The following is a 14,613-nucleotide window of genomic DNA, read 5'->3' as shown; positions in this document are numbered from 1 at the left end:
CATATTTACTGCGTGCCCGTCAAATGTACAAACGCAGACATCATTTAAATGCAAATAAAAATAAATGATCCATATAGCAAAATACAGAACAAAACACAGGTACATTGTGTCATTTACACTTTCCTTTTTTGTCTTCACATAAAACCACGTGCCACTTCTGAATAAATAATTTAACATAAAACACAGTAAATCCGTATTCTCCGCCCATTCTAAGAAACAATCAACACACGACTGATGCGCAAAATGAAAATCGTGTGTACCTGCTACAATACTAATGCTACTCCCTGTGCAAAATTTCAATCAAATCGGAGTAAAATATTGGACACTGTGGTTATATGAGTGTAAATCGGGCGAACGATATATATGGGAGCTATATCTAAATCTGAACCGATTTCAATAAAATTTGGCACACTTGACTACACTACTAATTGTACTCCTAGTGCAAAATTTCAACCATATTGGGGTAAAACTCGGGCTTCTGGGACCGTATTAGTCCATATCGGGCGAAAGATATATATGGGAGCTATATCTAAATCTGAACTGATTTCTTCCAAAATCAATAGGGTTCTATTCTGAGCCAAAACACATACTTGTGCCAAACTTGAAGTCGATTGGACTAAAACTGCGACCTAGACTTTGATTACGAAAATGTGTTCACGGACAGACGGACGTGGCTATATCGACTCAGGAGCCCACCCTGAGCATTTTTGCCAAAGACACCATGTGTCTATCTCGTCTCCTTCTGGGTGTTGCAAACATATGCACTAACTTATAATACCCTGTTCCACAGTGTGGCGCAGGGTATAAAGACTCAATAAATACAAATTACAAAAAAAAATAAAAATACGATTTACCTACTATAAACAAATTTCATTGCATAATTTCAGGCAGTACACTTGCCCGTTTGAAACCCTTATGATATGCGAAGTGATAACAAATATAGTATTGGTAGCATACAGTCGATTACTTGTTAAGGCACCGATAACATCCGCAATTTTAACTTGATTTGGGTATAAAATATACATAAAATGAATTAAATAAAATGTGGCACAAACATGTAAAATGTGTACACTTATTGACATAACAAAAATGTGTCACAAACTCTTGAAATAAGTGGCAAATTTGCCACTAAATTGGAACAACGAAGACCTTGACTATTGCATATTTCTGCTGACAATTAGGCACCTGTTGCTGATTGCTCTTGTGTCGCTCGCAATAAAAGGTGATACAGCTATTTCGAAAAAGAGGCAGTTAAATGGAGTAACACACATTTACCTACCATGGAGAGCTTTAATTGCATAGTTTCAGGCGGTACACATGACCGCTTGAAAACATTATCGTATGCAAAGGGAAAAGTGATCACAAATATATTATTGGTAGCATACACTCAATTATTTGTTCAGACACCGATAACATCCGCAATCTTAACAGGATATGGAAATTTAGTAAAAATATATTGCTGTAGAGTGACAAACAATGTGGCAGAATAATTAAAAAAAAAAACAAGTAAGGAAAGTCTAAAGTCGGGCGGGGCCGACTATATTATACCCTGCACCACTTTGTAGATCTAAATTTTCGATACCATATCACATCCGTCAAATGTGTAGGGGGGCTATATATAAAGGTTTGTCCCAAATACATACATTTAAATATCACTCGATCTGGACAGAATTTGATAGACTTTTACAAAATCTATAGACTCAAAATATAAGTTGGCTAATGGAACACAATTTTAGTAAAAAAAAATATGGGAAACATTTAAATCTGAAGCAATTTTAAGGGAACTTCACAAAAGTTTATTTATGATTTATCGCTCGATATATATGTATTAGAAGTTTAGGAAAATTAGAGTCATTTTTACAACTTTTCGACTAAGCAGTGGCGATTTAACAAGGAAAATGTTGGTATTTTGACCATTTTTGTCGAAATCAGAAAAACATATATGGGAGCTGTATCTAAATCTGAACCGATTTCAATCAAATTTGGCACACATGACTACATTACTAATTGTACTCCTAGTGCGAAATTTCAACCAAATTGGGCCAAAACCCTGGCTTTTAGGACCATATTAGTCCATATCGGGCGAAAGATATATATCAATCAATCAAATTTGGCACACATGACTATACTACCAATTGTACTCCTTGTGCAAAATTTCAAGCTAATCGGGATAAAACTCTGGCTTCTGGGTCCATATAAGTGCATATCGGGCGAAAGATATATATGGGAGCTATATCTAAATCTGAATCGATTTCAACCAAATTTGGCACGCATAGCTACAATGCTAAATTTACTCCCTGTGCAAAATTTCAACCAAATTGGGCCAAAACTCTGGCTTTTAGGACCATATTAGTCCATATCGGGCGAAAGATATATATGGTAGCTATATCTAAATCTGAACCCATTTAAATCAAATTTTGCACACTAGACTATACTACTAATTGTACTCCTAGTGCAAAATTTCAACCAAATTCGGCCAAAAATCTGGCTTCTGGGGTCATATAAGTCCATATCGGGCGAAAGATATATATGGGAGCTATATCTAAATCTGAACCGATTTCAATCAAATTTTGCACACTTGACTATACGACTAAGTGTTATGTTTGTACAAAATTTTAAGCAAATCGGTATAAAACTCTGGCTTCTGGGTCCATATTAGTGCATATCGGGCGAAGGATATATATGGGAGCTATATCTAAATCTGAACCGATTTCTTCCAAAATCAATAGGGTTTTATTCTGACCCAAATTAGTAACATGTGCCAAATTTGAAGGCGATTGGACTTAAATTGCGATCTAGATTTTGATCACAAAAATGTGTTCACAGACAGACGGACGTACAGACGGACATGGTTATATCGACTCAGGGACCCACCCTGAGCATTATTGCCAAAGACACCATGTGTGTATCTCGTCTCCTTCTGGGTGTTACAAACATATGCACTAACTTATAATACCCTGTTCCACAGTGTGGCGCAGGGTATAAAAACGTACATTTATTAGCACAAATAAAAAGTTGCACAAACGCTTCAAAGAAGTGAAATTTGCCACTAAATTGTTAGAAATTAGGCAGTTCCACCGCTAGTACCTTGGGATCCACAATTCCACGACTGAGATCTTCAAAGCCCGAGTACCTACGTAGACCAGCTAGTGAATTAGTTTACATAAAATATAGTCCTCGTCGTCCTTCCGTTCTTTCTTTAGCTCTTCACATTGGCAAGGATCTGAATAATTTTCACACAGTCTCCTGATTTAGCTCCCAGTGACTTTTACTTGTTCCCAAATCTAAAAAAAATTCCTTGGCAAGCGTTTTACCTCAAATTAAGATGCAATTACAGTTGTAAACCACTATCTTGAAGACCTTGAGAAAAACTATTTTAATCAAGGTATAGAATTGCTAGAAAAGCGTTGGACTAAATGTATTGAAATTTCAGGAGATTATATTGAAAAATAAAAATATTTTTGAAAAACTAACTATTCTCTTTCATTGATAGGCTAAGAAGTTTCCGAGCCGCCTTCGTACTACATTTAAAATAAAGAGATATATTGGTGACTTTGACATTTCTGCATTTCTAATATAGTTTCGATAAAATTTTCTAAAATTAACCGAACTTTTCTAAAATTGACCAAAATTTTCCTTCCTGTTGGGTTCACTGGTTTTTGTTTGTAGCCTATCTTTCCTATCTAACATACCAAAAATTTTACCATAGACTTTATAAACAATTGGGAAACTTTTTCCTTTGGATGTAGCACAATTTTAACATTGTTTAATTTCTTATTTTCTTTTGTCTATTTTCAGGCTCACAATGTGGAGGTCATTGCTGTACGAATTCTACTGAAATCGAATTAAGAAAAATGGCAGCAGCAGATTTCGAACGTTCATTGCATCATCACACCAAAAGTTTACGTGGTATATTGGAATCAACGGCAAATTTATTTGAATGTAAGTAACACTACCAAAAAAATTCCAAGACTTCATACACTTGAAAAAAAAACAAACGAAAGTTCGGCTAGACCTAATCGTATAGAAAGATTACACTAAAAAACAAGTAAGGAAAGTCTAAAGTCGGGCGGGGCCGACTATATTATACCCAGCACCACTTTGTAGATCTAAATTTTCGATACCATATCACATCCGTCAAATGTGTTGGGTGCTATATATAGAGGTTTGTCCCAAATACATACATTTAAATATCACTCGATTTGGACAGAATTTGATAGACTTTTACAAAATCTATAGACTCAAAATTTACGTCGGCTAATGCACTAGGGTGGAACACAATTTTAGTAAAAAAATATGGGAATCATTTAAATCTGAAGCAATTTTAAGGAATTTTCGCAAAAGTTTATTTATAATATAACGCTCGATATATAAGTATTAGAAGTTTAGGAAAATTAGAGTCATTTTTACAACTTTTCGACTAAGCAGTGGCGATTTAGCAAGGAAAATGTTGGTATTTTGATCATTTTTGTCGAAATCAGAAAAACATATATATGGGAGCTATATCTAAATCTGAACCGATGTCAACCAAATTTGGCACGCATAGCTACAATGCTAATTCTACTGCCTGTGCAAAATTTCATCTACATCGGAGTTAAAAATTGGCCTCTGTGGTCATATGAGTTTAAATCGGGCGAAAGTTATATATGGGAGATATATCCAAATCTGAACCGATTTCAACCAAATTTGGCACGCATAGTTACAATGCTAATTCTACTTCCTATGCAAAATTTCAACTAAATCGGAGCAAAAAATTGGACTCAGTGGTCATATTTGTGTAAATCGGCCTAAAGCTATATATGGGAGCTATATATAAATATGAACCGATTTCAATCAAATTTGGAACGCATAGCTTCAATGCTAATTCTACTCCCTGTGCAAAATTTCAATTAAATCGGAGTAAAAAATTGGCCACTGTGGTCATATGAGTGTAAATCGGGCGAACGATATATATGGGAGCTATATCTAAATCTAAACCGATTTCAATAAAATTTGGCACACTTGACTACACTACTAATTGTACTCCTAGTGCAAAATTTCAACCAAATTGGGGTAAAACTCTGGCTTCTGGGACCGTATTAGTCCATATCGGGCGAAAGATATATATGGGAGCTATATCTAAATCTGAACCGATTTCAAAAAAATTTGGCACACTTGACTATAGTACTAATTGTTCTTGTTGTGCAAAATTTTAAGCAAATTAGGTTAAAACTCTGGCTTCTGGGGCCATATAAGTCCATATCGGGCGAAATATATATATGGGAGCTATATCTAAATCTGAACCGATTTCTTCCAAAATCAATAGGTATCTATTCTGAGCCAAAATACATACTTGTGCCAAATTTGAAGTCGATTGGACTAAAACTGCGACCTAGACTTTGATTACAAAAATGTGTTCACGGACAGACGGACATGGCTATATCGACTCAGGAGCCCACCCTAAGCATTTTTTCCAAAGACACCATGTGTCTGTCTCGTCTCCTTCTGTGTGTTGCAAACATATGCACTAACTTATAATACCCTGTTCCACAGTGTGGCGCAGGGTATAAACAGTGAAACCCACCAGAAAGAAAACTTTTAGTTAATTTTTTAAATTTTTTAAATTTTTAAATATTTTTAGAAATTTTTCACTAAACAGTATTACAAACGCTGGCATCACGCCCATATCTCAAAAATAAGTAAATATTTTTCGACAAATTCAAGAAAATTTATTAGACATAAATAATTTTTTTTCACTTGTTAAAGAAAATTTTGTAGTTTGAAGGAAAAAATTGGAGTTCAAAATTGCAAGAATGTCTTTAGTGACATACGAAGTTCATGGTGGATGTATTTGTAGTAAAATTTACAAATTTAAAAAAAAAAAAATAATGAACTATTTTGTGAGAAATACGAATTTAGTAAATCTTTATGCTTAATTTGTGTATAATTTTTCCCGTTTTTTAGTTCATTTAACTAACTCCGAAATCAGATACATAATTTTCTAGAAAATAACATGATTGCGACAAACATGTTACATGTATCCCGTCCAAAAACATGTTTGATTTGCAGTTCATTACATTTTCCTTAACAACGAATTGTAGAAATCTCAAAATTAAACAAAAAAAATTTGAAAAGTATAAGCTTTATTTGTGTATGTTATAATTTTTTTCTCTGTTTTAATTAATTTAACAGAATTTCAACTTCATCATAGTAACTAAAATAAAGTTAATTTGGATTTAGTGTCCACATTTTTTGAGTGTATTTCATCTCATTAATATTCCAATAAGGATTTTTTCATTAAAATACGCCAGATAAAATATTTCCAATTTTTCATTACCACAATCAAGTGTCTGTCACAATGTTTGAATTTATCATTTCATATACGATCATATCCATTTGTGGTATAGCAAATAAATATGCAAATGTGCTTCGCAAGTAAACAAAATTTCTTAAGGAGAATTTAATCAATTTTTGGTTACCAAAAATTTATAATGATAAATTATTTTGGAAATTATTGAAAATGTTCAATTTTTGCATTACAATGAGGCTATTGCAAACGTGTTGTGTATACCTGAGTAATGTTGATATTTTCCTATATTAGAGTTGATAATCAAATTGCATTAATATCTTAATTTTTCCTGTCACCTAACTAAAAATGGTACAGGTTTATTCAAACCAATTACTATATTTGCAGTTATTTTTATATCCTGCACCACTCTGTGAATGTAGAGGATGAATAATAGAATCTCCACAGCAAAATATTATTTTAAGGTCGGGAACATGGAACACTTTTGTTCCCAAAATGTTTTTTTTTCGCAAAACATAAAAATGGTTGTCGAAATCACATACATTATGTCTGTGAAAATAACATGGATGCAACAAAAATATTCCATGTTTCCCATCCAAAAAAAAAAGTTTTGCTCTAGGAGGTGATCATATTCCTTCTATGGGTGGGATAGTGCATATGGAGACAAGACACGTGGTGTCTTTGGCAATATTGCTCAGGATCGGTCCCTGAGACGATATAGCCATGCCCGTCTGAAAATGATTCAGATTTAGATATACACTCAGAGAAGAGTGAACCCATTAGCGAGTTATTTTAACTAACCAGTGTTAATATTGAACTTCGTATGTCGCTAAAGAAGCATGTACCCATAGTAAGTTCAACATTTTCCTATAGGTTAGTAATTTGTTTTAACTTTTGTCAAGTTCAGATTTAACTGTTCAGAAGTAAAAAATTAACTAAATAATACATTTTTTGAAAACGAACAAAATAATATTCCGGATTTCATAGACCACCTGGTGACTTGGAGCAAGGAGACCTCAAGGGGGAGGATCCCAATTTCTACATGTCATATTATATTTAGTACAAATCACTTCCTCTTCTGTAGTACAAATCCTTTAGAATCATTTATTAGATTTTATTATTATCATTTTATAAAATTTTACCTTTTGTCCGGACAGAGGATCGAACCGCGTACCATCAGTTTTCTAACTAAACAAACTATCCACTGGGCCACTTAGCTCTTACACTCATCAACAACCAAATGTGACTTTGTTTCAGCGTTGCCAATTTAGCTTTTTTCCCGCTAGATTTGGCTTTTTTTGAAGACGTTTAGCGGGAAAAAAATGCATTTAGCTTTTAGCTTTTTTTCTGGCTTTTTTTCATGGCCCTTTTAGCTATTTTTGGCTTTTTTTATTTTCGACATGTTCCTATTGAAATATGGATAAAACTTCGTTTTTATCTAAGTCTTGCTGCCGGAATAAGGTTTTCCGCATATTTCAAAGCTCAATTGAAGCCTTAATAATTATTCCAGCCATTATGCGGGCATTTTTGCAGCAAATACACCTTGATGTAACGTTTTTCTCCTCGTATTCATAAAAGTTATCGTAAACTTTAAATCTACTATTACCATACAAATTCCTTATATAAACTGTCAGTAAATTATTAGGAATAATAGCATTTGACTCGTTTATCCTTTTTATGTTATTTTAATACGTATTCTAAAGTTATTATGATATTACTAAATTAAAATAGTGGATGTGAATTGCTTTGTACACTGAAAAAATATTGTCATGAGGCCAAAGATTTCATGTCTTTAAAATACGAACGCGAATTTTGGTTATAATAGCATTTGTGAATTTCTCTTATATGTTATAAACTGTTTTCCTTGTCCAAAAGCCGATAAAATCGTTTTGTCCTTATAGTTAAGTGATTCAACTTAAAAATGGGTATCTTTTCATGAAAGAATGCTAGGGTCAATTCTTAAAATTAATTAAATAGTCTTTAAATTTGTGGAGTTTTTGTATCTTGACCACAAACCAAAATAGCGTTCAAAAATAGAAGAGATTTTTCAACATTTTATTTTAAAAACGTATACACAGAATAATTTCTACTTAAAGTCGAGTCTGAATTTGGAAATTTAAGTTGTCGTTAGCACATTTTTAAAGCACTGTGATAGCTCATGAAGAAAAGGCTGAAAAAACGTATAAATTCAAATTTGACTCTGAATCAATACCAAAATCATTAGTGTACAAAATCTTTGGAACAGAACATAGAAATAGTTAAGGAAATAAAGTTTTGAATGTGGTATTATTTTTTTAACATCAAAAAAATGCAATAAAAAATTCGTAGTGATAGGATCAAAACAAATCTGCTATTTATTAATGGAATGGATTTACATTTACGAAAATTGGACAATAGGTTTGTATGGGAAATTTTCGAATAAAAGTTATTCAGTATAAACTTGCAAGACAGTTAGAATGGGTTTTATTCTCTTGGGTAATATTAGGTGAAGTGTACACGTTCACGAATTTATCATTAATTCAGTTAAAACGAAATATATTGATATTTTCGAATGCAGTTCTATGCGACATTGGACTTGTTGACGATTTACCAGCTGATAATTGCAAGTTTACCGGGAAAAAAGTTTTTTACTTGGAAATATAAATGAAGGACTTGTGATAGTAATCAAAATGTATCGAGTATGCAAACAGAGCTAATATGACATAGATTTTCTTACAGTCTCACAGAAATGGAAATAAAATGAATACAATTAAAATAATATGCATTTTAAGTGAAATAAAGCCTTTAAGTTTGTTAAATTTCAATCAAAAATGTGACTATTGATACAAAAAAATTTAGCTTTTTTTCTAGCTATTTTTTAACATTTTTTAGCTTTTTTTGGCTAGTTTTTTGGACAAATCTAGCGGTTTTTGGTGAAATAATTCTGGCAACGCTGCTTTGTTTATTCTTTTCTTGCTTGGCTGCATGTATTCATTAACACATACAGTCAAGGGTGTCTATTTTTAGAAGCACCACACGAGCACATGTTTCGGAGACGAACTATTGTCTAGAAGTAGATTCACTCAACGGTAGTTAGAATTAACATTCATCGTTAGTTTATTTATGCTAAAAATGGAAATTTCGTGTCCAACTAGACTTCGTAGTATTGCACAGTAAAAGTTCAGTAACGCTGAGAAACTTCTTCGTACGTTCGAGAAAGTACGTACTCCCTATTATTATATTTGCTTCAGTCCTTTTACGAACTCATTGGGAGTTCTTAACCATTTTGCTGGTAATGGCCGTAAGTTCAATTTACTTCCACTGAGTTAATTTTGTTCATCAATAGTTATATTTAACTAACTGTGAGTAAAATTTTGAACTACTAAATATTATGGAATTTACTTGTAGTTACGACGTTAAATTTTCTGAGTGTAGTTTCAATATTTATCTACACCCGATTTACATTCATTTTACTACAATTTACGTGAAATTTTGCACAGGGTGTACCTATGTATGCCAAATTTTATTCGGAGGCCTATTTGGTCGAAATCGGTTTAGTGTTAGATATAGCTCCCATACATATCTTTCCGATTTACGCTCTTATAATCACAAAGGCCAAAGTTTTACTCTGATTTACGTAAAATGTCGAATAGATAGTAGAATTAACATTCTAACTATGTGCGTCATAGATGGTTAAAATCCCTTCAGATTTGTATATATTTATCCCGATTTAGATTTATATGACCAAAGTTACGTGAAACTTTGTACAGGGAGGAGAATTAACATTCTAGCTATGCATGCAAATTGATATATAAAGTGGTGCAGGGTATAAAATATTCGACCACGCCTTTAGTCCGATCTCCCGATTTTATTTCTTGGGCTTATAACAGGTTGGCCGATAAGTCCCCAGTCTGACACATAGATGGCGTCGCTAGTATTAAATTATATATATTATTTTTATATAGTACCACACTTCAAATGATTCGTGTCAAAATTTGACGTCTGTAAGTCAATTAGTTTGTGAGATAGAGCGTCTTTTGTGAAGCAACTTTTGTTATTGTGAAAAAAATGGAAAAAAAGGAATTTCGTGTTTTGATAAAATACTGTTTTCTGAAGGGAAAAAATACGGCGGAAGCAAAAACTTGGCTTGATAATGAGTTTCCGGACTCTGTCCCAGGGAAATCAACAATAATTGATTGGTATGCAAAATTCAAGCGTGGCTGAGTGGACAGTGACCGGTGAACCGTCTCCGAAGCATGGAAAGACTCAAAAGTCCGCTGACAAAGTAATGGCCTCTGTTTTTTGGGACGCGCATGGAATAATTTTTATCGATTATCTTGAGAAGGGAAAAACCATCAACAGTGACTATTATATGGCATTATTGGAGCGTTTGAAGGTCAAAATCGCGGCACAACGGCCCCATATGAATAAGAAAAAATTGTTGTTCCACCAAGACAACGCACCGTGCCACAAGTCATTGAAAACGATGGCAAAAATTCATGAATTGGGCTTCGAATTGCTTCCCCACCCACCGTATTCTCCAGATCTGGCCCCAGCGACTTTTTATTGTTCTCAGACCTCAAAAGGATGCTTGCAGGGAAAAAAAATTTAGGTGCAATGAAGAGGTGATCGCCGAAACTGAGGCCTATTTTGAGGCAAAACCGAAGGAGTACTACCAAAATGGTATCAAAAAATTGGTAGGTCGTTATAATCGTTGTATCGCTCTTGAAGGGAACTATGTTGAATAATAGAAACGAATTTTGACAAAAAAAATGCGTTTTTCTTTGTTAGACCGGGGACTTATCAGCCAACCTGTTAGAAACCGTAGTTTGTATCCAATTTACTCGAAATTTTAAATCTAGAATTATTTTACGATCATAAAGAGGTGCGCCAAAAATGGTGAGCATCGGTTAATGTTGTAGTATAGCCCCCAATATAGACCAATCTCCCGATTGCACTTTTTGGGCTTGTAGAAATCGTAGTTATTGTCCAATTTGCCTGAAATTGAAAATCTGGAGTTTTTTAGGACAATAAATAGGTGTGCAAGAAATGATTTTATTGTTTGGGATTCTAAAAACCGTACTTTTTATCTAATTTGCTTGAAATTGGAAATCTAGAAGTATTCTAGGACCATAAAGTGATGTGCCAAAAACTGTGAGTATTGGTCTATGTTTTAGTATAGCCCTCATAAGACCGATCTCCCGATGTAACTCCTTGTAGTTTTTTCCGATTTGCCTAAAATTGTAAATAAGCTGGTAGTTTAGACTCACAAAAACGTATATCGGATTTAGTTTTTATCGGTCCATTTGATAAGGCCTCCATATAGACCTATTTCACTTATTGAGGGTATAGATGACGCACTGATCATGAAAATTGCTTGAAACTCAATGTAAAATTTCCAGATTTTACTCGTGGGTGAAAATCTACAGATTTTAGATTTCAAATCAGGGCGTTATTTTATCATTCTCTTGCACACTTACAAGAGCTGTTAATGATTCCTCTAAAACTCAAACCAAAATGGTTCTTATAAATCCAGAATCTGATATAGTCTTCATAGGTAAAATCTTTAAATTTAGCTTCGGGAAGTGTACTAGTTGAACTGCTCTGCTTGGGAAAATATCTGTCATCAAACCCCCCTGAAATTTGAAAGGAAACTATAATATTTGATTCAGGGTGGTTAGTATTTAAGATTCGGCCCGGCCGAACTTACTGCTGTATATATTTGTTATTCTTTTCTCCAATAAAATTTGTCTTATGGCCATTTTCATGTAGCTCCGTTAGGCTTTAACTGTCAATTAACAGAAAGTAAATTGCAAATATTTTTTCTCCAGTTAACTTTAACTGAGAAATTTCTAGCAGTTAAGCTCCTAACTGGCATATAAAATGTATAACCAAGATGACAGATATGTCCATAGGTCGCTTTAAAAATTAGTTAGCTAACGTAGCACTACACACAAAAAAATTTTTTCTGGTTCAATCACGAAATTAATTGATCCAATTAATTTTTTAATTGAAATGTCTTCAATCACAGAAATGATAGTATCAATTAAAAAATTAATTGAAGGTCAATTAAAAAATTAATTGATCCAATTAAGAAATTAATTGATACTATTAATTTTTGTGATTGATTTTTGTTTCAATTAAAAAATTTGTTGAATCAATTAAATTTTTAATTGAATATTTTTTAAAACTCAATCAACATTTTAATTGGAAAAATGTTCGTGAAATTTTTTTCTGTGTAACGGAGCTCTATGAAAATGGGGGTAATACATGAATACGTTTAGCTTTATATTCAAGTTACAAAAAATCATCGATTTTATAAATTTCATTGTCTTATTTTGTAGACATTAATTTTACATATTTACCAAAATAATATTCTTTTAAAATCTTAAAAAACCAAGAAGATTTGCTATCTTTTGGATAGTTTAATTAAGAATATTCACTTAGCTTTGATAAGGATTTAAGTGAATGGCTTAAATATGAATGAATAAAATATTATTTTCCTAACACACACATTCTATATCCAATAAAATTGTCTTATACAAAAAAAATATTTATATATTTTTGCTTTAAGAACACAAATCAAATGAATCACAAGTAGAAGAGCAAACAAAATGTCTGCCCATCAGGAAAAAAAAATCTCCTAGAAATAAAGACAAAATCATAATATACCACTTGGCTGGCACCTTTAGTAGACATAGTGGCATACATATATATTTACATAATATATCTATAATCAGTATAGGGGTAGCGAAGGGGGATTCGTACAAAGAACAAAATATAAATGTATTCTCATTTCTTTGCCACAAATAAAATCTTTTGAAGTTGAATCCTATTTCATGTGGATCTTTGATTATAACTTTGTGCTTTGGCAAAGTCTTTGTTTTTGCTGTATATATTTAATTAATTGTCATCAGAGAAATTCAGAGAAAGGCTATAATTTAGGAGGGGGAGAGAAAAGAAAATGCCGCCGCATGTTCTGCTGGCCGAAACTTAAAGCCCAATAATATAGTTTGCTTTACAAACTCCTCTACACCCTCACAAAAAATCGCTTCTGTAACATATACTCCCAAACATATTTTGCTTCAAGCATATACATTTTTGGGTATTGCCCAAACATTTATATGTTTGATCTCTTCCAATATATAATATGTTTGAAAGCATATTGGTCTAAACAATATATGTTTGGGTAGTCTAAGTTCCAAACATTTTGTATTTTTGCATCCAAATTCAATAATGTTGTCTTCCAAAAAACAATATGTTATTATGTGAACATATAATATGTTTGGAAGCATTTTGCACCCAAAAATATTATATGCTTAAAAAAATTCTCCCAAACAATATTGTGCGCAAAATTTTATTTATTTATTTATATATTTACAATCATAATGAATTATGAAAATAAACAGGTAATATAGATGCTAACAACATAGGTTTTCGACCTGAATGCTCAAAATTTTGTTTCTGCCTAATTGTATATTCCCTCACATTTTTCTCACTTCCACGATATTTTTTAGTTCTTAGCACATTTTTCTGTAATACAAACATTGTAGAAGAAATTATTCAATTTTATGATTTTTATACCCTCCATCATAGGATGGGGGTATATTAACTTTGTCATTCCGTTTGTAACACATCGAAATATTGCTCTAAGACCCCATAAAGTATATATATTCTGGGTCGTGGTGAAATTCTGAGTCGATCTAAGCATGTCCGTCCGTCCGTCCGTCGGTCCGTCCGTCTGTTGAAATCACGCTAACTTCCGAACGAAACAAGCTATCGACTTGAAACTTGGCACAAGTAGTTGTTATCGATGTAGGTCGGATGGTATTGAAAATGGGCCATATCGGTCCACTTTTACGTATAGCCCCCATATAAAGGGACCCTCAGATTTGGCTTGTGGAGCCTCTAACAGCAGCATATTTCATCCGATCGGGCTGAAATTTGGTGTATGGTGTTGGTATATGGTCTCTAACAACCATGCAAAAATTGGTTCACATCGGTCCATAATCATATATAGCCCCCATATAAACCGATCCCCAGATTTGGCTTGTGGAGCCTCTAAGAGAAGCATATTTCATCCGATCCGGCTGAAATGTGGTACATGGTGTTGGTAGATGGTCTCTAACAATCATGCAAAAATTGGTTCACATCGGTCCATAATTATATATAGCCCCCATATAAACCGATCCCCAGATTTGGCTTGTGGAGCCTCTAAGAGAAGCATATTTCATCCGATCCAGCTGAAATTTGGTACATGGTGTTGTTATATGGTCTCTAACAACCATGCAAAAATTGGTCCACATCGGTTCATAATTATATATAGCCCCCATATAAACCGATCCCCA

At 33.3% G+C, this 14,613-nt stretch overlaps 1 protein-coding gene across 9 annotated transcripts in view; it reads left to right on the top strand.

Annotated features, from left to right (window-relative positions):
• The window catches only part of dally (division abnormally delayed protein), a 468,560-nt gene that overhangs the window by 364,705 nt on the left and 89,242 nt on the right, over window positions 1-14,613 (top strand). For all 9 annotated transcript variants that reach the window (XM_075304761.1, XM_075304766.1, XM_075304763.1 and 6 more), the window contains one exon: window positions 3,799-3,942. In XM_075304761.1, coding sequence (XP_075160876.1) covers window positions 3,799-3,942 — 144 coding nt within the window. The remainder of the gene's footprint in view (window positions 1-3,798; window positions 3,943-14,613) is intronic.

Source organism: Haematobia irritans, chromosome 4 (genome assembly GCF_050003625.1).
Source record: "Haematobia irritans isolate KBUSLIRL chromosome 4, ASM5000362v1, whole genome shotgun sequence".
Classification (NCBI taxonomy): domain Eukaryota; kingdom Metazoa; phylum Arthropoda; class Insecta; order Diptera; family Muscidae; genus Haematobia; species Haematobia irritans.
This window is presented reverse-complemented; position numbering and strand designations above follow the sequence as displayed.